The sequence below is a fragment of the Brachycentrus maculatus genome, unplaced genomic scaffold (genome assembly GCF_059751285.1).
Source record: "Brachycentrus maculatus isolate JH-2025_06_01 unplaced genomic scaffold, ASM5975128v1 h1tg000349l, whole genome shotgun sequence".
Taxonomy (NCBI): Eukaryota; Metazoa; Arthropoda; class Insecta; order Trichoptera; family Brachycentridae; genus Brachycentrus; species Brachycentrus maculatus.
Genome location: NW_028281098.1, coordinates 1,166,337 through 1,191,897, shown reverse-complemented (window position 1 = coordinate 1,191,897; position 25,561 = coordinate 1,166,337). Strand labels below are relative to the sequence as shown.

Here is a 25,561-nt window from a genome sequence, read left to right as displayed (position 1 = left end):
GTGACAAGGACACACCCAAATCGATAAGTGAATCGATACTTTGATAATTAATTAACCCAAACAGCCAAACTGTTTTTTTTTCTGGAAATATTGAAGTTTTCTGCTTTCTTTTTCTCTCTTAATAGTAAAAAAAAGTACGTGTGCTTACTTGACTGTCAATCACGTGAAGGCTATGTGATAAAGCTTGACCTTCATGTATAGGTCTAAGGTAATAATAATATAGAAGCAGAGTAAAATTATTTTTTAATTTGAAGTTTTATTTACGGTTTTCAATCGACAGTACAATATTGGGAGCTACTCGAAAAAAAAATAACAAGAAAAAAAAAATAGGTAGGTACTTCTAATTACGTCTGTTGGGTAAGTAAATCTATCTGACGTCTGGCAATTTGTTTACGCGACTTATGTCAGATTTGACAGTCATATTTTTGTTTTGCCTTTTTGCTGTCCCAAAGTCCAGTATGTTACATTAAAAAGATCACGCAAGTATAAAATGTGATCTTTCTTTGGGGAATAAATGAAGCTTTAATTTGCTATTTGTGAGTTAAAAATGGCGTTGCCAGCCGCTGGTGGCCCCGCTATATTTCGCGCCGCCCAGAAGGACGAATACTTCACGAAGCAACTCGGGGGATTCGCCTCCGAGGTCCTGAGATTACTCGGAAACAGGAAATGGCATCTTTACTCGAAATACATTCCGTTTGCGTCGTACTTGACGTATAATTCGATAACGACATTGCGCGATCTTCAAACCTTGGGAGAAGAATACACCGGAATTGTTCAAGTCGACGACACTTATATCAGGCTTCCTGGCAAGATATTTCAAATTCTCTGCATTTTGTTAGGAGCGTTCGGACAAGATGTGGTCGTGAAAGTGTTGAATAGAGCTAAAGAAAGAGTTTTAAAGGATGAAAACTTGCTTCCGAAACCGAAGGCTTTGTTTTTGAAGACAATATCTTTAGCTCATTGGTCATTACCTGTCATTCGAGAATTGCATCAAGCTTGCTTCTTTCTAGGCGCCACTCATTATAGTTTGCCGAAAAGAATTACCGGGATCAATTATATAAGCGCAGTTCCCGGTAGGAGGCCGCGGATAAGTACATTGCGACCTCTCGGGGTTCCTTATTTAATGAGGGCGATTTTAAGCGCTGTGCAGTCGCCGCCATGCTTTGAAGATGCCCGAGATAAGGCCAAAATGCCAGATGGTCAACATGCTCGTCTGAATGATTGCGCGGGATGTCTAGAAGCAAACGTTTCACCTTGTTCGTTGCCTTGCGGCCATATTTTCTGTCATACTTGCGCGAGAAGTAACGCAACATGCCCTTTATGCCGAGCGCCATACCAGAATCACAGAGCGGTGCCGCTGCAGAATTTTTCTTTAAAGAGTCGAACACCTTAAACGGAATGTAATTTTATCTAAGTACTGCATACTACATCGACACATCCATAAAAGTTGGATTGGGAGAAATACTGCTTTTCGGAAGAGCGTTTTAAAGATTTCTTGTCAAAATTACAAACAAGCTGCCAGGTATTAGAAATTTACCAGAAAGACTGCTGTTTTGTAAATTTTTTATAAAATTAATACTGGTGTCTATTTTATTATTTATAATATTATATTGAAATCATTATTGAGGGTATTTTTAGTTTTATAATTAATAATAAGTCGGTTAAAATATTGTTGAAAGTGCAAAATTTATGTATCACTCAATTTTAGGTGCTTTGCCAAAAAAAGTGCAAAATATTTACTATTCTTATATTTTACCGAATAAAGCAATGGTTAAAAATGCTAAGCATTTCAACAAATTATTTGCGGGAAACACTTAAAAGCGTCTTTTACATACTGTTAGTAGAGAGCGAGAGATGCTTATAAGCTTTCTATTTGCTTACCTTTGGTAGAGCGCGAAAGACGCCCGCAAACATTGTACAGATGGGAATTGGGTGTTGCGGTTTTACCTGTGATTAGTATACTGAGGGTCGGGCAGCAGACTGTCCCGAGTGTAATTAGGGTCGGGGTTGATGAAAAAACCGCCGGGCAACAATGTGTTAATAGAGAAAATTATTATATCAATATGATATAATTACTCAGAACTGAGGGAAATTGATCATTCCCTATGGAATGTAATCACTTATTCTCTGTTGTAATACTTACCTCTATTGTATTTTGTTGGCTTGGAAAAAAAAACAGAAACACTTAACTTTGAGTCGCTTATTTTTTGTAAAAAAAACTCTAATTCGTACCATGTAAAATTTTAAATAAAATACAGTTTTATAAATATAACAACACAGTATATTTGTCTTATAAATGTTTACAGGTATAACAACATACATAAATAAAATGTATAATAATAACTACTTTGTACATATGTTAATAATTTTATAACAAAAGACAATTGCGCAACATAATATATTTATATAATATATATTCGAATTATTGGAAAAAATAAACAAAATGCGTTAAACAAAACGTCTTTAATTATTTTTGTTCAACCCCAAGTCTGCAGGACCCTTGATATTGATAAGCCACTTTATCTCAATATTTCTCACTACATTTGTATGAAAACACTCGAGTAAAAAGGTTAAAACAGTAAAACAGTCTTCTCTACAATACTTGATAAAAGAATTAAATTTTTTACTCAGTCTCAATTTGTTAGATTTATTTGTAAATATATCATCCAAAATCTAAATAATGTATCCACATTATTCTTCAAAAAATGTGTTAACCCTTACTGGTCCAATGTCGAATCTCATTCGACATAGATTTTTTCCTCTTAGGTCCCATGTTGGATATTATTCGACATTTTTATTATTACATAGTATTATTTATTTAAATTCCAGGCTTACATTTTTGTCACTCGTATCTATTACAAAAGTATGTGGAGCAGAGGACAAAGGTTTTTTCCAATTGGAATGTAACTGCCTACTTAGATTTTTTAAAAATTTTATGAGGACCGGAAAGGGTTCAAATGTAATTTTTAATGACATTTTATTTTAAAAAGTAAAATATATTTCTGGTCCCCAAAAAATTAAATGAAAAATTCCAGGTAAACAGTTACACATTCCAATGGGCAAAAATTCATTTATCCTCTGCTCTACATACTGTTGTAATAGATACAAGTGAAAAAATGCGAGTTTTTTCTTGACAATACTAATGATGAAAAAAAATGTCGACATGGGACCTACAAAGATAAAATTAGTGTCAAATGAGATTTTATATTGAACCAGTAAGGGTTAATTTACGATCCGTGATATTATAAGAGGGTAGCGAGTGAATAATTTGATAAAAGATGTTAAATTAGGGTATGTTTTGGACTTGACATTTTCAATAACAACTGTACAGCAAGTATGAGTAGCAGTAGCTAAAATTTTATACATATAGGAACAACATATTTTCCTCTGTGAATGATTTAAAAAAAATATTTCCTATACAATTTATTGTATGGTTTAATAATTTTTAAACAAGTTGAAATTACCAAAAACTTCTCTGCAGACTAGTGGCAAAGTTTTTACCCCGATATTTCAACAATACTGGAAATAAAAAAAAACAGTTATAATTACGAATATTGTATAGTAATTTTAATACCTATGATGGCCACACTGATACACTTAAAATATTTCATTTATGAAAACAGTGATATCCTATTTTAAACATACATAAAAATAGACAACAATTTAAATCCTATATGATATTTGTGCTGCTTGGGATGGATTTGTATTTGCAGATTACAAAAATGAGGATGAACTTTCAAAAATTGATTTAAAAATATACTATCTTATTTATTAAATATATTGTACAGATCATATGTACATTGGCGGGCTTATTGCTAGGAAGTAATATCTTGCAACTAACCAAAAACAGACTAGTAATAGTGGTCACGGTTCGTATTTTAAAACACTATGAAATAAGCGCTTGGCAGAAAATTACAAAAGAATAAGGAGATGCAGAATGAATGATTAAAAAATTACAATATTGTGTATTGATGATACGGTAAATCCATCAAAACAGGAAAGACATAGGGAGTAGGTGTTCAGGTAAGGAGTTGAGGGGGAGTGGGATAGGATCCAAGGAAGGGATGATAGATGGACAGTTAGATTTAAAAGGTTTTAATAGTTGTAACGGTAATTTTTTAAAAAGATTGTATCTATTTGCAATCCGATTTGCAAACATGCGGATGTGTCTGCCTACAAAAGAGACAGCAGCAGTCCATAACGTTATTTTATTTTTAATTAATTTATAAGACATTATATTTTTTCTCATTGTGAGGACAAAATTCTAACCCAGAAGACGACAGACTAATGGGCTAACCTTCCAAAAAAACTGGCTGTGAAATATTCTAAAAAAAAACATTATTTGTTTGACCCTGATATTTAAAATTTAATATTTTGCCTGCCAATTTTTTCAAGGAAGTGATAAAACCATTTGGATTTAGAACCTGTTTTCATTAGAACCTAATATTAATAATACAATTCATAAAATACAACAACAATTATTTGTTTTTGGGTAAAATATATTCATGGTTTTTTGATAAACTAGGAATATATTTAAATCATCCTTTTTTGGCGAAATATAAATTTGGGTTTATGTACAGCCTTAAAAATAAATAAATCATTAGAGTAAAAGCTTGTTAATTGAAGGGACTCAAATTAAAACAAAGAATCCTTTCATATTCCATAGAATTTATTTATACAATACAATATATTTATGTACAATATATTGTGAAAACTGATGTGGCGATATTATAAAAGTATTTATTAGAGCATCTTTTTGATGGCTTGTGGACAATGAGACAATGAGGGATGCCAGCTCAAGTAGAGGGTCTTCTTATTCCTCTTTATTAATGGTTTATCACCCTTCTAGAGTGTTCTCCCAAGTAGAGGGTCAATCCACTAATCCCCACACTTGTATTACTACTTAAGTTTTTCAAATTATGGTAACATTTCAACTATCATCATCATTAACAAGCTTTTTCTGATAAATTTGAAACTATTCACCATTCTGTAGTACTTGAATAATCTTCAATTAAATATGTAGAAGAAAAATTAATGAGTTCTATTTGGACCTCATGTATATTCATATTTATAAACCCATAAAAGTTTATATGTGTAATTTTATATCTCAAAATATTTTATTCAGGGGTGTTGTACAATAATAGAAAAAGTTATCATCAATTTAAAACATTGATCATATTAAGTTCATTAGTTACCTAATAATTTCACCTAAAATAATAAATATGTACAAATTATAATTAATCAACAATTCTATCCCGATTCAAGAAGCGTCCAGATATATTCATATGTACATAGAAATACACATTGCACGGCTAATATTGTGTGTACATCAACGGGATATTTATAAATTGGGACTACATTTGGACCACTGTTGTGTTAATGGTAGATATATTAACAACAAGTAACATTGCATAGGAAATTTTTTGGATAGTATAATATAATTGATTGAGAAATATATGAACACATTTTATTAAATAACATAGGTCTATATCAAATTGTAAAAAATTAAATATCAAAAATGTCATTTTCGTAATCGTTAAATTCGTAGTGAGGAGTGGATTGGTTATTTAAAAATAGACACCGAGTTTTATACAACTATTTAAAGCAATGAATAAATAACAAGAGGAAGACTTCAAAATGATGATACTTTTTTCAAGCATTTTAAAGAATATTTCGAAGATATTTTTATTTTATTTATTCCAAACCTTGAGGTCAAGTGTGCAGGTCTGTGAGGTTCATTTTAAAAATATTTGAATAAATTTAAACTAAATTTTTGTCACAACGGCGTGCTGGTACCGACACTAATGTATGGAAGCGAAACATGGAACTGACAAAGGAAGGATGAAAGCAGAGTGAACGCTGTTGAAATGCGCTCCCTCAGACAAATGAGTGGAAAATCATTGTATGACAGAATTAAAAACGAAGATGTAAGAAAGGAATGTAAGGCTGAACGAGGTATAATTGAAATTTTTTTATTTATTATTAGATTAAAACCAATATTTTTAGCTTTTCCACTTTTTTATTTGACCAGCGACCGGGTTTCGTCTATACCGACATCATCAGACTGGTGTTTGGTGTTTGGTGTTTCAACACCAGTCTGATGATGTCGGTAACGACGAAACCCGGTCGCTGGTCAAATAAAAAAGTGGAAAAGCTAAAAATATTGGTTTTAATCTAATAATAAATTAAAAATGCAATTCCATCACGAAGTGTCAGTGGATAATATAAATCTATTATAATTGAAAAGATTAGGAAGAGTTCTTTACGGTGGTATGGACATGTGGAGCGAATGACTAAGAAAATATATGTGGCGAATGTGAGAAGGAAAACAAAACGAGGACGACCGAAAAAGACTTGGCACGATCAGATCAATCAGAACCTAAAATCTGGCGGTGTCAAAAGTCTGCGTAATCGGAGGGCATGTATGACTAGATGCATTGATGTGAAGGAGGCGAGGAGTGTATGTCAGGACAGAAAAGTGTGGCGTTCCATCCTCTCTGCCTACCCCAGCGGCGAAACGGCGTGATGGTAGTAGTAGTAGTAGTAGTACATAATATAAACCATACCGAAAATTTTGTATGACAAAATGCACAATATCTGAATTCAATATGGAAGTCAAGACAATTACTCAGATTAATGTCAATTTTTTAGCTATGGTTTTTGGCTATTTCCGCTTCCATTAGATGGTTAGCCCGGAGTTGATTCTCTGGGGGTTGAATAAATATTGATTCCTTATTCTTATTGTATAAACCCTCAATAGGTACTTGAAGCGCAGAACTAGAAAAGAAAATAAATAAAAAAAAACACTGCATCCATGTGATACAGTAACCTATGTGGATGAAGATCACTCAATTTGATCAAAATACATTACACCACATTAGAAAAAAAATTCACACATATTCAGTCATGAGTGGGTATAGTAAATTAAAACTGGTAATTCCTATTGTCATTTATTCACTGACTTGTCACTTAGCACATTGTTTGCGGGAAACGCTTAACATACTGCCAGTAGAGAGTGCGAGACGCTTATAAACGTTCTATTTGCTTACTTTTTTTACAGCGTGAAATGCCAAAAAACATGTACAGATCGGAGTTGGGTTTGCGGTTACTTGTGATTAGTATATGACCCTAACTAGTATACCAATTAGGGTCGGGGTTCATGAAAAAACTGCCCGCAAACAATCTGTTAACACATTTCGGACGGGTGTTTTCTTACACCTGCGGATCGCTGGCGACGGGATTTGATAATTATGTACATATAGTTAAGACCTTAACAAAGATATTGGTATATAATATTAATAAATATGTAATTCCTCCTTTTCTGACTTTGAAATTAAGCCCGTGCAGAAGGTAAAAATACCCTTCCCGACCTTAAGCATCAATCGACCAAACGGGTAGAAATACTTTTCCCGTCTGAAGTGAGTTAAGAGTTACACAATTTCGACACTCAATAGTGACACAGTTTAGTCACTAAAGAGTGACATAGCTTAGTTGCTAAAGAGTGACATATTTTAGTCACCAAAGAGTGACAGAGTTTTGACGCTACAGAGTGACTCCTAACAGTGGCAGTTAGACACTCAATAGTGAGAGTTTTGTTCATTAGTCCCCCGTATATGTGTTGGGTGGACAGCAACAGGTGTTGGGGTGAGAGGTCAGGACATGCGCACCACGGTGCACCCGATGGCCCCCACGCTGCAGGAATGCGCCAACGCCAGCTCGAAGTCTTGCAATGTGTAAACCTGCAAATTCATACATGATTTAATTTGACTGAAGAGACAAGAAAAATGACCTGCTTAAAAATAATTATAGTTGATTTATCAAGAATAACAAAAAAAACAAAATCAATTGCAATATTTTCACAATCTTGTCTTCATTCTTCTTCAAATCCTCACCCGCACCCGATGGTGCATAAGCCACTGCATCATATGAACGCAGTGTTATCTTGATCGTTAACACATGAAGGAAGGTGCTCGCCCTCTGCTTCAGGTACTAGTCTAGGGTAATATTGAATAAATATTCTTCTTCTTTCCATGTTCGCTCCCTAGGTAGAGCATATGGGCAACCCAAGACATCTCTAAGTCACTCTGTCACGCGCCATCTCCTTGGCTTCCACCCAGGTCAGTCCGGCACTGCCGGACTGCCGGAAAATGAAAAAAATCACTTATATTTATTTCGACCTCAAGTACGGTAGCCGAGCATGCTGACCGTTACCCTACGGAGGCGGACATGAGAATTACTTGGAATTAATTTTATGTCACTCCTTTTAACATATTACTAAATAATATTGAAGTTGCACACTTTATCTACGACAGTCTGCAGGTTTCCGGCTTCGACGTGAGAAGCAATGCGGTCCAACATCTCGGCGTCCAGTGGAACGGGGAGCAGGAAGTCCAGGTCCGTGTTGACTCCCCGAGCCCACTGTAAATGATTTAATTAGGAATTGCAACATTTTGTACTACGACCATATGTATGGCCATATGTATTAACAGGGCTTAATACATATGGCCATACAGAGAAACCTTTTTATATCTGTCATCACTCCATTCCCGGGGACCTGACCAATATAGAAACTTTACTTTTTTACTTATAACCCTTCTTCTTCTTTCTGTGCCACTTCTAACGAAGATCGGCGATCATCATGGTTATTTTCAATTTTGATGCTGCAGCTCGGAGCACAGATTTGGTGCTTCTGCCAAACCCTTATCCGCACCCAATGGTGCATAGGGCACTGCATCGAACTGACACAATGTTATCATGATCATAACTTACATGAAGGCAAGGTGATCACTCTTGCGCTTCAGGAACCAGTCCAGGGTAATATTAAATAAATATTACAGTGTAAAATCACTAATATTTATTTTCATCCCCCTTGGGAATCGAATCCGGGACCTCAGCGCGGTAGCTAGACACACTGACCATTACACCACGGAGGCGGACAATAAGAAACAGATTTAAATTTAAATTAAAAATCAAATTTAAAAAAAAATCTTTTAATAATTATTATCTATATAGGTATGTAGTAAGTTTAAAAAACCGGCTAGTAATTTGTAGTCTCTACTCACGTTGAACAGCATCCTGGCGGTGATGTAGAGGCCGTAGAGCGCCGTGAGCGGTCGCGGCAGTGCGTCAGTGAGCAGGGTGCGCGCGCGCAGGTCGGCAGGGCGCGCGTCGGGGCGCAGCAGCGCGGGCGGCGGCGGCGCGGCGGCGGGCGGGGCCGCGCACACGGCCCAGCAGTCCCAGGGGGCGCGCGGGGCCAGCTCCTCGTGCAGCTGCGCGCTCAGCGCCGCGTTCACCGTGCGTTCACTGTCGTCGCACCACTCCACGGTCACCACCTCCGTGGCGCCTGCAACCAACCATCGGGGCACGGTCAGATAACACATGATGAATATACAATTATACAAGATAAGGCAAATTGTACATGTCGACCCGCATCTCGGCTGTCCAAACTCAAAACACAGTAAAGGACATTTTTTTTGTAGTTTGTTTTTTTTGCATTTTTGGACTAAGTAGAATCTACTTAGTTCAAAAATGCAAAAAAACGTACTACAAAAAATGTTCCTTACTGTGTTTTAAGTTTGGACAGCCGATCTGACATCTATAGTTGAAAATTGTGTAATTACCATTTCTTCTACTAACCCTTACCCGCACCCAATGGTGCATCGGGCACTGCATCGAGTTTCAGGGAACGGTCCAGGGTAATATGAAATAAATTTTATAGTGTAAAATCACCAATATTTATTTTCAACCCCCCCTGGGAATCGAACCCGGGACATCCAGCGCAATAGCTAAACACGCTAAGCATTACACCACGGAAGCAGAAGTTACCACAGAGTTACCATAAGAAAATGTCGGAGAATAATGCATGAATTGGCATGTAACAGTCTTGCATTGTGAATCCCATATTAACACATTATCAGGCGGTTTTTTCAGCAATGTGACTCCAATTATACTCAGCCAGTCTACCGCCCGACCCTCAGTATACTAATCACAAGTAACCATAAACCCTATTCCCATCTATACGATATATTTTGGCGTCTTTCGTGCTCTAAGTAAGAAAATAGAGCGCTTATAAGCGTCTCTTTCTCTCTACCGACAGTATGTAAAAGGCTTTTAAGCGTTTCCCACAAACAATGCGTTTCCCACAAACGAGGCGCTTCGTCTTGAGAGGGGAACCTTTAGACCATGGGTGGCCAACATTTTCAGTAGCCGAGCCAGATTTTAGAAATGAGATATCCTACCGGGCCGTAAAACAAAATTTATTATATTATTCAAAGCAAACAAGATATTATTTTATATATAATATATTTATTATAAACATATTTATTAGTTACTTTATTAGGCATATCAGGCATGATGGCGTTGTTCCAAATTCCACAAAAAAATAGTTTGTAGTCCATCTGCCTTAAAAACTTCTCAGTTCTTCTGTTACTCTTCTCTTCTTTAGTCCAACGTCTTTACTTCTTGACGCCATTATGGGTCTTGAAATTATCAGGATAGTGAAATACTCCCATATATGGGATATGATACGAACTACGCACGATGGAATGTTCTTTTGGTGGTTTTGTGTACACCAAAGGAAAAAATGTGTGATTTGCTCCGCGGGCCGCAAGTAGCAGCCGGAGAGCCACATGCGGCCCGCGGGTTGGCCGCCCTTGCTGTAGACACAAGTAAGGGAGTCGGTCCTCACCCAGAGCGGTGACGAGTGGTCTGGCCCTCGGGTCGCACACGGCGGTGGTCAGGGCTCCCCAGCTCTTCAGCAGCTGCAGCATCACGCAGCCGGGACCGCTGCCCGCTCCCATCACCAGGACTCTGGATTAACAACCAAACACGAGTAATTAATATTGTGGTGTGATATGCCGCTATAGAGTTACATAGTTAGTGTTATAATAAATGGGAACCATTTATTTTCGCTAATTCATAATTATTAGGAATGCATAGGACGTAAGCTACAGTCAAGATTGGGACGGTATTTGTGGTAAGGGTACTGCATAAAAAAATCTTAAACCACTTTACAAAGGTTTTTTTTTTAGGTAGGAATTGCATTTATTATTTACCTTGCTTATTATTATACAAGGTTTATAGATCATTAAGAGGATTTTTGTTTCTTCTAACTAAAAAAAAAGATATTTTATTTTAATCTGTGTTGGGAACAGGAGGGATAATTTAGCGCGGGCCAATCAGGAACTTGTCAGCATTTGCTCATTGCTGGGAAGAAACCACGTACAACTCCTTAGGAGAAGCCGGACTGCTGGCTGTCATCAGTAGGCCTCCCGTTCCACTAAAAGAGGGTTCGGCATTTTGTGTCCTAGCTTGGCTTTACAAAGGTTCCAGAGACAGCAAATGTAGTTAACAAAGTGGACTTACCTCTTTCCCTTGGCCGTGTGCGCACTCAGCCCCAGCGAGTGCAGCGTGTTGAGGGCGAGCGCTCCGCTGTGCGGCAGAGACGCGGCCGCCTCGGCGGGCAGGGCGCGGGGCGAGCGGCCCAGTCGATGCGCCGGGCAGGACAGCACCTCCCGCGCCGCGCCCCCCTCCCACTCGTCCAGGGCCCCCCACACCTGGCAAAGTGATTTATTTTAATCTGGCAAGCTCCTCATAAGAATTCCTCATTCGCTTTATGGTAAGACATGATTAAATTATAAATATAACAAGACTTAGGTAACAGAATCGCAAAACAAAAATGGAATTGGGCAGGTCATGAGGCATATGTCTTAGGATCGATGGACGAAGAACGTGCTCGACTGGAGGCCTAGAACAGGACGCAGAAGCGTGGGTAGTCCCCAGATAAGATGGCCCGATGACAGTAAGAAAGTGGCGGGCCTGCACTGGAAGAGAGAGAACTGTGGATGTCCAAGAGGGAGGCCTTTGTTCAATACTGGACACAAGAAGAAGGCTGAAGTAAGTTATTACCTCGTCACCAATGTCCAATCTTGTGACAGCCGGTCCCATTTCAGTCACAACTCCGGAGAACGATCGTCCCACAGTCACATCCTGGAAAAGACACACGATACATTAACACATTTTTATCTTTTGCTGCGCGGTATGGTCGATAATCCAGAAATCATCCACAGCATTGGTCTGTATGCTCCTGATAGTTAGCTAAGACAGCGTCGGCATAGATTGTTTCAAATTCCTATATACAGGACCAACCTGCTGATGGTTATGCTTGTAGGAAGAGCTACCACTATGCTGAAGAATATCACGCCAGATATTGGTCTGTTCCATGTGTCTGAGGGGGTATTCCGAAGCGGGATTCTTCTACATTTTTGGCAAGATTCTTCTTACTTACTTGGTGGCAACACCAATTAAAAGTTACTACTTATTCTAACTATACTTACACAAACGTAATCCGATCCCGACGGCAATGGTCTAATTGCCCGGTTGGATTTTATTGCTTAAGGTCAAAAATGTTTTAAAACAATTAAATATTTACAACATTTAAAAAAAGGCAATCTCTTTTAGCTCGCTATAGCCGAGAAGTCGCTAGTTATAACCGTGAATGTATGTACGGAGAAAACCAGAAACCAAAATTTCAACGTTTCCTCGTAATATCCGAGATCTCGCTATAACCGAGTTCGACTGTATTGTAATTATTATCGCTTCGGTGGTTAAAGCACTGATTGCAGCGCTGTCCAGGGATAACTGGAGAAGAGTCATTGCTTCCACAAGGGTCACAACCCTCAGTAATGAGGAATAAGACGGAGAAAAAGAGTTTGGAAGTGACATATTCCAGATATCGATATGATTTGCAAAATCATTGCTGAGGTTTTGCATTCGGTATATAGGAGTATTGAATCCAGACACTGTCCGGCTGTTATTACAATAAAATTTGATTTGAACGAGATACCGGGAGAAGAGGAGAGAAGAAGACATGGTTAGACCTGGTGGGAGCCCTTGCAGAGGTCGCGCAGGCGCCGCGCCCGGCCGCGCAGCACGGCGCGGTCCTCCTGCTGCACCGAGAAGGCGCGCACCGACACCACCACGTCCGTGGGGCGGCGCACCACGGCCCCCGCGCTGTCCTCCACCACCACCACGCTGCCCTGCACACACACACACACACACAGGTCAATAGCAACATCAACTGCACCTTGCACCAACATCTTTTAACATTTAACAACTTAATGCTTAGGTTTTTTTTTCACAAAAAATAGAATTAACCATTTAACAGTAGAATTTTGGCGCGAAATTTGTTAGGTGTAGGAAATCATCACCAAACAACTGGAAACAGGAATTCCCGAACACTGCTCGGGTTATTCAATAAAAACAAATACATAAATATATTTGATAATGTCCATGTTTCTCCCCATGTAAAGTCTTTCCGCACCTTTTAACATATTTAATATAGTTTAAAAAAAAGTGTAATTACGTCATTGTTGCACCAAATAAGCGAAATTTAATCATTTGTGGAAGAATTTCCAATAAATTCCAATAAACAGTTAAGTGGCAACTGGCGAGTTTGGTCGACTTGTTTATCTTATGTAACATACAAGTTTAAATGAGCAGTGCTCGGGTTGGCGCCATACGACACATGTGCCGTCCGCAAACATAGTTCTTTCAAATGCATGTAGTGGTTAATTTGTGGTATGCTCACATCTCTTAAGGAGTGAAGGGCTCGGTAGTGCGGGACGGCCATGATCCTGGAGCCCCAACAGCAGCCGAGGGAGACGCCCACCACCGAGCCGCAGGCCACGCCGCATAAGAACACCAGGGCAGTTCTTCTCCATACTGAAATCATTAAAAGCTAATAAGTAAAGATCTAATTGTTAACACATTTCAGATGGGTGTTTTTTGCACGTGCGGACCACCTGTCGACGGGATTTGATAATTATGTACATACCAAGCGCGGTCCGTCCATACATGTTGTGGATGCTCCGCATCCCTTGCATTTTAGAGTAAAAAGATTTGTACTTCTATCCCTTTTCAGATTATACAAATATTATTATTATAAAACATTGTGCATATATCGTCCCGTCTCAGCGTACGCGCAACAAACGACACGATACAAAGATCGCGGGCCTCTAAATACACGTACGCAAGCAATACTTGGTCTGGAAGCGATGTGTAAACCGCATGCACTGTGCCAGAACCTACGTTCTTTCCACGCATGCACACTGAGATCCGCTAGCTAACATCCATATCAACGGCGAAATACAGCCGCGCACGAGCGTCTCTTAGGAACAAAGTTAACGCGTTTAAAAGGTTAATATTACCCTGGACTGGTACCTGAAGCGGAGGGCTGATCACCTTTCCTTCGTGTGTTAACGATCAAGATAACACTGGGTTTATATAATGCAGTGCTCTATGCAACATTGGGGTGCGGATAAGGGTTTGAATTGAATTGATGAAAAAACCACCCAACAACAATGTGTTGAGTGTATTTCTCGTAACTACTCGGTACATCCTTTATTAATAATAATTTTTGTCAGAAATGCAATCTGATTAGTGCCCGAACGTTGATTTAATATGTCAATCCAATCTTGATATTTAAACATTTAAAATTACTGCCGGTACGTGGAATATTGTGGATGAGTATCATCGTTGAACAACAAACTAGACAAAAATATCCACATCTTCTAGTACACAACCATGATACACGATTTACACACAACCAAGGTTTGATCGTCCCAAGAATTAACAATAAATATGGGAGTCAAACACTGCAATATATCGTTCCGAACATTTTTAATTTGTTGCCGACGGATGTTAGAGGTCAAAATAAAATATGGAACAAAGGCAAAATAAAGGAATGGGTAAATGATCAAGAGTTATTTTTAAGAAAATTTTTAAATGTTTATATTCTTAATTTTTTTCTCTTTTTTGTGTCTGTATTAGGTTAAAATCGTTAAAAACAATAAAAAATGTATTAAAAAAGAACTCCACCGACAAGACACACAAGGTGGCTTGGTGGGTCTCTGCGAAAAAAAAAAGGTATAAATATGTATAAATTGTGATTTAAATAAATGTTTATATATAACAAATAAAAAAATAATAAAAAAATGTAGACTCACGCCTGTCTCTGAAGAGGTCGTTGAGCTGGTTGATGATCTCCGCGGGACTGGGTAGGTCCCGCACGCCCGTGGCTTCCCACGCGCGCTGCGCCACCTCTGCAGCGCGCCCGCTGGCAACACGAGCATTCTCTGCTGCGCGAGACAACGCCTCCTGTAGCGCCGGGCTGTTCCATGTCTGAAAAAAAAACATAGGTATAAATTATTGATAAAATAAAAGCTTACCATTAACCAGTTCCAGTTTAGCCCGAGTGTGACTCGGACAAGGAGTTTGCAATGTAACGATGAGCCCGAGTGGTGCTCGGGAAAATCGTATTCCAACTTCTCGGTATTGATTTGCCTGAGCCAAATATACTTTTTTTCTGCCTCCGTAGCGTAGTCGTTAGTGCATTTGGCTACCATGCTGGAGATCCCGGGTTCGATTCCCATGGGGGTCAAATAAATATGTGATTTTTCGCTCTAATATTTATTTAATATCACCCTGGACTGGAACCTGAAACGCAGGGCTGATCTACTTTCCTTAATATCTTTAACGATCAAGATAACACTGTTTATATATGATACATTGCCCTATGCACTATTGGGTGCAGATAAAGGTTAGAAGAAATATATTTTTTTTTTATGGACAAAGCCGAGCGGTCTTGTTTCGACTTGTTGGTGATGATTCTTGCACTGGCAAATTTTCTCACCGAAATTTGACTGTTAAGTGGTCATAAAATTTTGAGAAATTATATTAAAACAAATGCATTTTGTTGAATGTTTGTGCTTAGTGTTTTCAAATTTAACTCACTATCTGTAACCGGCGTGGGTTACGTGCGATGACTCTCAAAAATGTACACGCCTGGCCTTCTTCGGAATCTCCCAACTATGCCACCGTTGTAAGGGGTGACGTTCCAGACGGCCCCGCCGTACCGAGTTACCGAGTAAGCTGGATACGGACGGAGGTGAATGGATGTATGAGCGGAAGAGCGGGCACTGGACCGACAAGTCAACCTCAATAGCCCTGATAAGGGCTTTCCGAAACTGGTCCGTGAATCGGTATAATGAGGCGAAGCGGTCCAGGCTGGCGGCGCGGCGAGTCGTCCAAGGAGCGGGAGCGGAGAAATGAAACACAGGTTTCAACAGTCACACCAGAACTGGTTTATTATTAGAAAATGCGCCCTCTATATACCCGGCCGTGATCGCGTACCGCCCGACAGTGGGAAAGTACAGCCAATCAGCGGCCGGGGGAGAGAGACAGCCATATCTCTGTCTCTCTCTAATGGGCACCGGACGGGCTACACTTTCATACCGTACCGGTGCCGTTCCAACAGTTCGTTATTACATTACAAGTTATTTTATCCTATCTTATATCAGTAATCTATTTATACTACTTAACATCTAGGCGCATTTATGTATTAACATTGTCTTATTCTTTCTTATATCTAATACATTCTGTAAATACATGAGAAATCGGTAGAATCCATAGAGGCCCTTCTTCGGGCCGCATTCCGACGGGCGACCGTTTCGCTCGCCGCCAGGCGCCTGGAATTCTTTTTCAGGGCCGCCGCACGGGGTGTGCGATCTGTCCGTAACACTCCCCCCGTGCAGCTAGTCTGCACCAAATTTCCTGGGACGGATTGCACGTTCTTCTCCCTTATCACGCCGATGGTGATGATTGTGGCCCGTTCAGCGTGGTCTCTCGGCAGCATCCTCGCGTCACCAGAGACACCAGGCCGCGACTCGCCCTGATGGAGTCGCCTTCCGGGTCACAACGCCAGACTGGAGAAGTCTGGGCTTGAGGTGATGCTTCGCGTCACGTCCAGTGATCAGCATCCTTGTCATCCTTCCAGAGTCATCCGGCCGCATCCATACTCGGGCGGAGACATCTGGCTGCGACTTGTCATCTAAGTCGCCTTGGTTTCCATATTACATTTGCCAGGCTGGCATCGCCTGGGCTTGAGTTGATGCTCCGCGTCACATCATGTGATCACCCGGCAGCATCCTTGTACGGCCAAAGTCATCCGGCCACATCCATAATCGGGCGGAGACGTTTGGCTGCGACTCGTCCTTCGTGAAGTCGCCTTGATTCCCCAGCATCCTTACCAGAGTCATCCGGCCGCAACCTTGTTCGGGCGGAGACGTCCGGCTACGACTTGTCCTAAGTCGCCTAAGTTCCGGAATTCTCACCGGAACCGCATGTGCCAGGCTGGCGTCGCCTGGGCTTCAATTGATGCTCCGCGTCACATCCTTGTGATCACCCGGCAGCATCTTCGTACTGCCAGAGTCATCCAGCCGCAATCATTCGGGTGGAGTCGTCTGGCTGCGACTTATCCTGAGTTTCCTAAGTCGCCTAAGCTCCGGTATTCTCACCAGAACCGCAGGTGCCAAGCAAGCGTCGCTTGGGCTTGAAATGATGCTCCGCGTCACGTGCATAGTGATCACCCGGCAGCATCCTTGTTCGGCCAGAGTTGCCAACCGCAATCGTTCGGGTGGAGACGTCTGGCTGCGACTTATCTTAGTTTCCTAAGTCGCCTAAGTTCCGGAATCCTCACCGGAACCGCAAGTGCCAGGCAAGCGTCGCCTGGGCTTGAATTGATGCTCCGCGTCACATCCTTGTGATCACCCGGCAGCATCCTTGCCAGAGTCATCCGGCCGCAACCATTCGGGCGGAGACATCTGGCTGCGACTTGTCTTAAGTTTCCTAAGTCGCCTAAATTCCGCATCGGAACCGCGTCAATTGCCAGGCAAGCGTCGCCTGGGCTTGAGTTGATGCTCCGCGTCACATCCTGTGATCACCCGGCAGCATCCATGTACGACCAGAGTCGTCCAGCCGCAATCGTTCGGGTGGAGACGTCTGGCTGCGACTTATCTTAGTTTCCTAAGTCGCCTAAGTTCCGGAATCCTCACCGGAACCGCAAGTGCCAGGCAAGCGTCGCCTGGGCTTGAAGTGATGCTCCGCGTCACGTGCTTGTGATCACCCGGCAGCATCCATGTGTGGCCATGAGTCATCCAGCCACAATCATTCAGGTGGAGACGTCTGGCCGCGACTTTCCCTTAATGTCGCCTTGGTTCCGAATTTCCCATCGGAACCGCATTAAGCGGGCTACAAGGCCGCGACTCTTCCGAGAGTCGCATTGGTTCCAAACTACCTGTTGGAACCGCATAAGTTTCCTGGCCGTCAGGCCACGACCCCTCTGTGAGTCGCCTTAGTTCCGAACTTTCCGTCGGAACCGTATGAATTTCCGGGCCCTCAGGCCGCGACCCCTCCGTGAGTCGCCTTAGTTCCGGATTTTCCGTCGGAACCGTATGAAGTGTGCTACCGGGCCGCGACTTGTCCGAGAGTCGCTCCGGATTTCCCATTGGAACCGCATCAGGCGGCAAATCGTCTCGAGCCCGCAGCGACCCCGCCTTCCCATGATTAGGCGGTTGCTGCGTGGTAGCCTTCGCTGTTCTTGCACGCGTATTCGCCGCGCGGCTTCTTTCCTTTGATACTCCCAAGGAGTCGATTGCGCACATTTGCGCCTGTAGTACTCCGTCCGCGGAGTCATTCCCCTTCACATTGGTGCGTCCGTACGTGACCGGTCCCAGTGCGGTCACTATAGTCAGCTGACCGTCCCTTTGAAGCACTGGGGTGTCGATCGGGAACATTAGAGACGCGTTGTCGAGGCCGATAAGCAACTGCGGCTTGATAACGCCTCCGGTCTGCGCGAGCGCGCCACCTTCACGAACAAGATCCAAGTCCTTAATGGTCCTCGCCCTGATCTCGAATTCCCCGTTTTGTTCACTTTCCAAAGTCACCGTTACACGCTGTGACCTGTATGTGTTGCCTCGTCCACACGCGCCTTTGATTATCAGATTCTCGGCTATCCCTGTAGCACCAATTGCGCGGGCGACGCCCTCCTCCAGGAGGGTTACAGATGCAGCCTCGTCCATCAAGGCGAACACTTTTGCGGTCCCCCGTGGTCCCTTCAAAGTGATCGGCAACACTTTGAAGGTGACCGGGACCTCACCGTCATTTATCCACAACACCTGCGCACTGTCCACAGCGTCCTCACTTTCATCTTCCACAACACTGTCCGTGCGGAAGGAGTGCAGGATCCTATTGTGGTGTTTTCCGCATACATCACAACTTCTCGCTTCACAATTTGGCACCTTGTGCCCTGATTCCAAACACTGGTAACACAGTTTGGACGACCGCACAAAGTCCCAGCGGTCATCCACGGTTTTCTTCTCGAACCGTTTGCATCGGCGTATGTTATGCCCGTTGGCCTTACAAAATACGCATTCCTTATCACTTGTTGTGTCGCGCGTCGCAAACACGTGATACCTCGGCTCGACGCGTCGAGCGTTCTCGCGGCGGGCGGGCTCGGCGCACTTGTCGCGCTGACCCGCGCGCTCCTTGTCTCTGTTCCTCGCCACCATTCTGAACAGACCTCCGTGGCGCGTGATGCCGGCGGTGATCTCGTCAAGCCAAGCGGCGAGATCGTAGATACTGCTCCTCGTCTCGCGGCGGCGATCGCGGAACCAATCCCACCGGAGTTGCGTCGGCATCTTGGCAACCATCTCCGCTAGCAGCTGCGGGTTGTCGAGATAGCAAGCGTCCATCCCGTCCACGGTGGTGATGACGTTGCGTATCGAAACCGCAAAATCCACGACTGCTTCGTCCGCGGGGTGGTCGGCGAGACTCGGCATCCTCCGGGCGTCTTCCAGTATCTGCGCGATGATGAGTGTCGGGCTGCCGAAGGCGTCCTCCAGCGTCCGCAATATTTCCGACACGTTGCGCGGATACAGTAGCAGGCCTGCTACCATGTGACGCGCACGCCCTTCCAGTGCGCGCGCCAATCTTCCGATGTTGTCAGCGTCCCCTATCCCCCATCTCTCAGTAGATTGGAGATATGCCGCGTTGAAGCGGCGCCATTCCCTCGGGTCTCCGCTGAACTTAGGCAACTCCGGCGGCTGCCCCGACCATCGAAAGTAGTCCCCGCCTCGGGGTGAGGGCTCCGCGTAGATTCCTCTTCCGTCATCTCTGCGGTGCCGTTCGTCCGGTCGAGCTCTGTCGACCCATTCGCGTACCGGGTAGCGATCGCGTTCGTCCGGTGCGCGCCAACGCAAGCCAGAGGTTTCCATACGCCTCGGCTCCGCGTTGCCAGTAGGCGCCGGGCCATGTCCCCCGGGCGCTTCTCCTCTGTGGCCGGTCAGTTCGTCCCGCGATTCCCCAGCGAATCGCGTAGGTTCCGGATCCAACACCGGAACCGGTAGAGCTGCGGCCGATGTCCTGAATCCTGTTCTGGGCTGATTGGCGGCGTCGTCCTGCCGCGTTCGTAGGTGGGTGGATTGTTCGACACCCGGTATAACCTCCCCCCCTGGGGAGCTTACGTTAGCTGCTGTCCACTGTGACAGGAGCTCACGGAGTTGCTGGAACTGCCTCTCGCTGCTAGCGGCTAGCTCCGCCATCTGGCGGCGCAAGTCGCTACTCGCATCAGTTCGGACTGAACTGACCGAGTCCCGACCCTCCTCACGGCGCTGCTCTTCGGGCTCCATGGCGACGTTGCGTCCCGACCTCAGGGATGCAGGCATCGTAGCTGGAGACTGCGTTGAAGGATCCGGCTCGAAGGACCAAAATGTAACCGGCGTGGGTTACGTGCGATGACTCTCAAAAATGTACACGCCTGGCCTTCTTCGGAATCTCCCAACTATGCCACCGTTGTAAGGGGTGACGTTCCAGACGGCCCCGCCGTACCGAGTTACCGAGTAAGCTGGATACGGACGGAGGTGAATGGATGTATGAGCGGAAGAGCGGGCACTGGACCGACAAGTCAACCTCAATAGCCCTGATAAGGGCTTTCCGAAACTGGTCCGTGAATCGGTATAATGAGGCGAAGCGGTCCAGGCTGGCGGCGCGGCGAGTCGTCCAAGGAGCGGGAGCGGAGAAATGAAACACAGGTTTCAACAGTCACACCAGAACTGGTTTATTATTAGAAAATGCGCCCTCTATATACCCGGCCGTGATCGCGTACCGCCCGACAGTGGGAAAGTACAGCCAATCAGCGGCCGGGGGAGAGAGACAGCCATATCTCTGTCTCTCTCTAATGGGCACCGGACGGGCTACACTTTCATACCGTACCGGTGCCGTTCCAACAGTTCGTTATTACATTACAAGTTATTTTATCCTATCTTATATCAGTAATCTATTTATACTACTTAACATCTAGGCGCATTTATGTATTAACATTGTCTTATTCTTTCTTATATCTAATACATTCTGTAAATACATGAGAAATCGGTAGAATCCATAGAGGCCCTTCTTCGGGCCGCATTCCGACGGGCGACCGTTTCGCTCGCCGCCAGGCGCCTGGAATTCTTTTTCAGGGCCGCCGCACGGGGTGTGCGATCTGTCCGTAACACTATCTTTTCTGAGAGTATCTATTATTTTTTAAAACCCTTGTCCACACACAATAGTGCATTGGCCACTGCATTGTATACAAGCAGTGACATCTTCATCATTAAATATATGAAAGAAAGGGAATCAACCCTGCGCTTCAGGTACCAGTCCAGGTTATATTAGAATAATATTAAAGTGAAAATTTACTAGTATTTATTTTGTTCCCCCTGGGAATCGAATCCTAGGGCCTATAGCACGGTAACCTAACACGCCGACCACTACACTACGGAGGCGGACAACATGGAAAAAGCTTGTTTCAATGTACCTTAATACGGGGCTATCCCAAAATGTGTTACGATAAGAAAAACTAATTTATTATTAGATTAAAACCAATATTTTTAGCTTTTCCACTTTTTTTTTATTTGACCAGCGACCGGGTTTCGTCGTTACCGACATCATCAGACTGGGATTAAATAAAAATAAATAAAAAAAAAAAAAATATAAAAAAATAAAAAAAAATTAAAAAAAAATTAAAAAAAAAAAAAAAATAAAAAAAATAAAAAAAAAAATAAAAAAAATAAAAAAATATAAAAATAAAAAAAATAAAAAAATAAAAAAAATAAAAAATAAAAAAAATATAAAAAATAAAAAATAAAAAAAAAGTGGAAAAGCTAAAAATATTGGTTTTAATCTAATAATAAATTAAAAATGCAATTCCATCACGAAGTGTCAGTGGATAATATAAATCTATTAAGAAAAACTAACATTTTACCAAAAATGTTAAAAAACTAAAAACATTTCAAAATAAGTGCAACATGTTTTTTGAGAACTTTATGTAATATATGAAGATAAAATATGAGTGAAAGACTAAGATACATGCTAGTTGTCACTACATTCTTTACATGTGTTGCCTCGGTGCTTCCTACAGATTGGATCTCCATCGTAAATTTTACAAATGTCCCTTATTTAGGGTTAAGTAATTTTAAAATAAAATAAAAAAGAATGAAAAGATTACCTCTAGAATTAGTTGTTGGAGTCGGGTAATGTATTCCTTGCTGGTTGTGACGGTGGCTGCAATATGAACCTGTAAACATGAAACATAAACCTTTTAAAGGAAGAATGGAAAAATATCTACTCACAACTACAATAAAATGGCATTTACCAGTCACATGTACCAAATTCAATGAAAAAATTTGAGTTAAGAAACTCTTTTGTTTTTTTTTTAAATTCTAGTTTTCTAGCTTGTGTGTGTTGTCCACCACTAAATATAAATAGACTTATTATTTTTTGACATTTCATCAAAGATGAATAAGAATATGGAAGTCTGGGCATTTACGGGGCTTACGACCGTCATAGGACCGTAAATGCCCAGACTTCCATATTCTTCTTCATCTTTGATGAAATGTCAAAAAATAATATGAAAATAACTCCTGTAATTGGAGATAATCCAGATTTTGTGAACAAGTATTTGGACACACTCAAAATGTTGTAAATAGACTTAAGTGATTTAAGTACCTATTTGCACAATAAAATCGGGTAGGTACTTGATTTTTTTATTTATTCAGAAACTGTATTTTACAACTAATGAGTTCTATAAACTATTGGATGGACTAAAAATTACAGATATGTATATACCCTTACCCGACGTTATATTGAAGATTAGAGGAGGTGACTAGTTAAGCCTAGATTTATCTTAGGACTTAGGTTAGGCAGCGAATACCAATAAAAGTTTCATTATAGAGTTTTTGTGATTAACACGTTGACTGCCAACTACAAGATAACTCATAGATTGCATTCTTTGCTAGGACACTGACTACGAGTTATCTTGTGCTGTGTTTACTTGCCATATTCGCGCAGCAATGATAAAATTCCTAGTATATCTGTGCTAATATGGTTAGATAGCTTCTGGGAAGAGAACAAAAAATCAACGTTGGCTTACATGAACCGAAAATTTATTAATAAATGAACAGAAAACTATAATTAAACAAAAAAATATTTAAAATAATATTTTTTAAAAATTGCCGTGGCAGTCAATGTGTTAAAATAATTATTTGTTTCTTATGATGTAAACAAAAAATTAATTAAATAATAATTAAGGTAAGGTAAGGTATGTGGCTTGGGATTGAAAATATGAATCAAGTTGTAGCAAAATATTTTTTTGAAATCAATGTTAAGATTTGTTTGGTAAGGTAAAGTTAAACGATTATAATACAAGGACTAGGTTATGTTACATAGTATACATATTTCGCTATAGGAGTTGGGTTGGGATTCATACACCATTGGGTGGGAAAAAGTTTTGTCAACATGTAATTTTTGCGAATTTGTAGGGTACCCGAAACCACAAATTTGCATTCGTCCGCCTCCGTGTATAGTGGTTAGCGTATTCGGCTACAGTGCTGGAGGTCCTGGTTCGATTCCTAGGGGGTCAAAATACATACTTGTGATTTTTCCCTCTTTATGAATTACCTGGGCCACTTCTAGCCGTTCCTGTGCGCGAAATACCAGCTCATCCAATCCCGGGGCCATCGGAACGGCTCGGCACGATTACCCTGAAAATCACACCTATGCTTTATTACCGCACTTAACCGACTTTTTAAATCCGACAATATATCCGCCACCGAATGTGATCCAAATATTTTGCGGGCCTAACCGAAATAGACCGCATATTCAAGCAGAACCATCGTCCAAACATGAAGCAATCTTCGTATTGCACAATCAGTCATTGAGTAACAAACTTAATTATTTCATGAATGGTAAGGCTCAAGGAACTAACGTTTCTTCATATTGAGAACTTAAGCATTATTTTTCGGCACTGATGTTGACATGTTAAATATTTTTTTTCGTAATAATAAAAGAAAACAAAATATAACCTCGCAGCGAAGATCGGTCTCTCACGATCAGCTGTCGAGTGAACGAGGGACTAGAGTCAAATAAAAATCGTAATTTAAAAAAAAAAAATTTATTACGCCTTATATTATATTATGAACAGCGTGCGATGACAATAAATTTTATTTTCCCTTGAAATCAATTCATCTTTGCTTCTTCCTTTGCCGTATCAGGTCCCCCCTGACGTTGGCAATCACTCTGGCGAAGGCTTCTCTATCTTGCGCGACCCGGAACAGTTCCCTTACATGTCTCATCCCGGTCCAATCTCTTATATTGAGTAGCCAAGATGTTTCTCTACTGCCAGGACTACGTTGCCCTATCTTTGGTTAATACTTTATATTTTCGGGAGGTGTAAAGTAAAACATCATTTTAAATTTGAAGAATCGTTCAAAGGACTTGCTCTTGCTACAGTCACTAGTTAAATAATGTTACCATATTAAAAAATATTTTTTCAGACTTACAAACCAAAAATGTGACGTAGAAAGTGGTGGTTTTTGATTCTTGGTTTTGCGATATTAGTAGTTTTTTCTGATTATGTAATACGCACAGCAGTTAGGTGTGTAAAAAAAGTGCGGAGTAGTAATTAACGGAAAATAATAGTTTATACAATTTTTTACACATTTTATACACATTCTTCTTCTTCTTTTAACCCTTGTCCGCACCCAATGGTGCATAGGGCACTGCACCGTATTAACGGAGTTATCTTGATTGTTACTTACATGAAGACAAGGTGATCACTCCTGCACTTCAGGGACTAGTCCAGGGAATTCATATAAAATAAACAGAGTGTGAAATCACCAATATTTATGATAAACTTTATAAAATGAAACTCAAAATCTGTTTGTAACCACTTTAAATATTACATATCTTTCCCTATAAATGATAAGGTACTTATTGAAATAGATTATAAAAAAAATATCAAAAATGAAAATGGGTAAAAAGTTTGACTTCCTTAAAAAATAAATATTGGTTTAAAAAAATACCTCCCATTGAAAAGATATCAAAACGGTTTCCGTAAGAAAAAAATCTGTCTAAACACCTATAAACCTTCTTCTATCTTTGTGATGATTAGTTTGCTTCTTTCATGGTCAGTCTCCATTCGTCTCTATTCTCCGCTCGTCCATTCAACTCGGCAAACCACTACAATGTATATAGGAGATAATTTGGTTATAAACACACCTCTACGTTTTTTTATGAATATTTCAATAAGTGCTCTAATTACTAAGTATATTATTACGCGTCACTTTTACATTAAAATGACGCGTATGATGATGAGTACTAACGATGACCAACGCTCCTCAATATTCAA

At 41.4% G+C, this 25,561-nt stretch overlaps 2 protein-coding genes across 3 annotated transcripts; one reads left to right on the top strand and one right to left on the bottom strand.

The window, feature by feature from the left end:
* The first annotated feature begins 407 nt into the window (after nt 1-407).
* Pex10 (peroxisomal biogenesis factor 10) lies at nt 408-6,044 on the top strand. Its single transcript, XM_088269433.1, has one exon. It carries the CDS (start codon nt 548-550, stop codon nt 1,391-1,393), a length of 846 nt encoding a protein of 281 aa, XP_088125559.1. The 5' UTR covers nt 408-547; the 3' UTR covers nt 1,394-6,044.
* Nucleotides 6,045-6,934: 890 nt separating this feature from the next.
* On the bottom strand, nt 6,935-24,323 carry LOC148303782 (NAD(P)H oxidoreductase RTN4IP1, mitochondrial-like). 2 transcript variants are annotated; one of them, XM_088269421.1, is made up of 12 exons: nt 24,237-24,323; nt 23,833-23,915; nt 22,382-22,450; nt 15,006-15,180; nt 13,589-13,722; nt 12,879-13,037; nt 11,908-11,988; nt 11,365-11,555; nt 10,688-10,809; nt 9,063-9,343; nt 8,299-8,418; nt 6,935-7,739 (listed from the first exon to the last, which is right to left on the bottom strand). In XM_088269421.1, the coding sequence occupies exons 2-12, from the start codon at nt 23,890-23,892 to the stop codon at nt 7,653-7,655; spliced, it is 1,479 nt and encodes a 492-aa protein (XP_088125547.1). In that variant the 5' UTR covers nt 23,893-23,915; nt 24,237-24,323; the 3' UTR covers nt 6,935-7,652. The 2 variants fall into 2 exon arrangements, with proteins under 2 accessions (XP_088125547.1, XP_088125548.1); XM_088269422.1 differs by lacking the exon at nt 24,237-24,323 and adding an exon at nt 24,140-24,162.
* Between the last annotated feature and the right edge of the window lie 1,238 nt (nt 24,324-25,561).

Bases quoted from the DNA above. Each gene is read 5' to 3' on its own strand.
- Pex10 (XM_088269433.1), top strand. From the start codon at position 548: ATGGCGTTGCCAGCCGCTGGTGGCCCCGCTATATTTCGCGCCGCCCAG.
- LOC148303782 (XM_088269421.1), bottom strand. From the start codon at position 23,892: ATGGCCCCGGGATTGGATGAGCTGGTATTTCGCGCACAGGAACGGCTA. The intron at 13,723-15,005 runs GTGAGTCTACAT...TAATGATTTCAG, and splicing joins CGACCTCTTCAGAGACAGGC to TATGGAGAAGAACTGCCCTG. The intron at 7,740-8,298 runs GTGTGCAACTTC...ATGAATTTGCAG, and splicing joins TGCAGACTGTCGTAGATAAA to GTTTACACATTGCAAGACTT.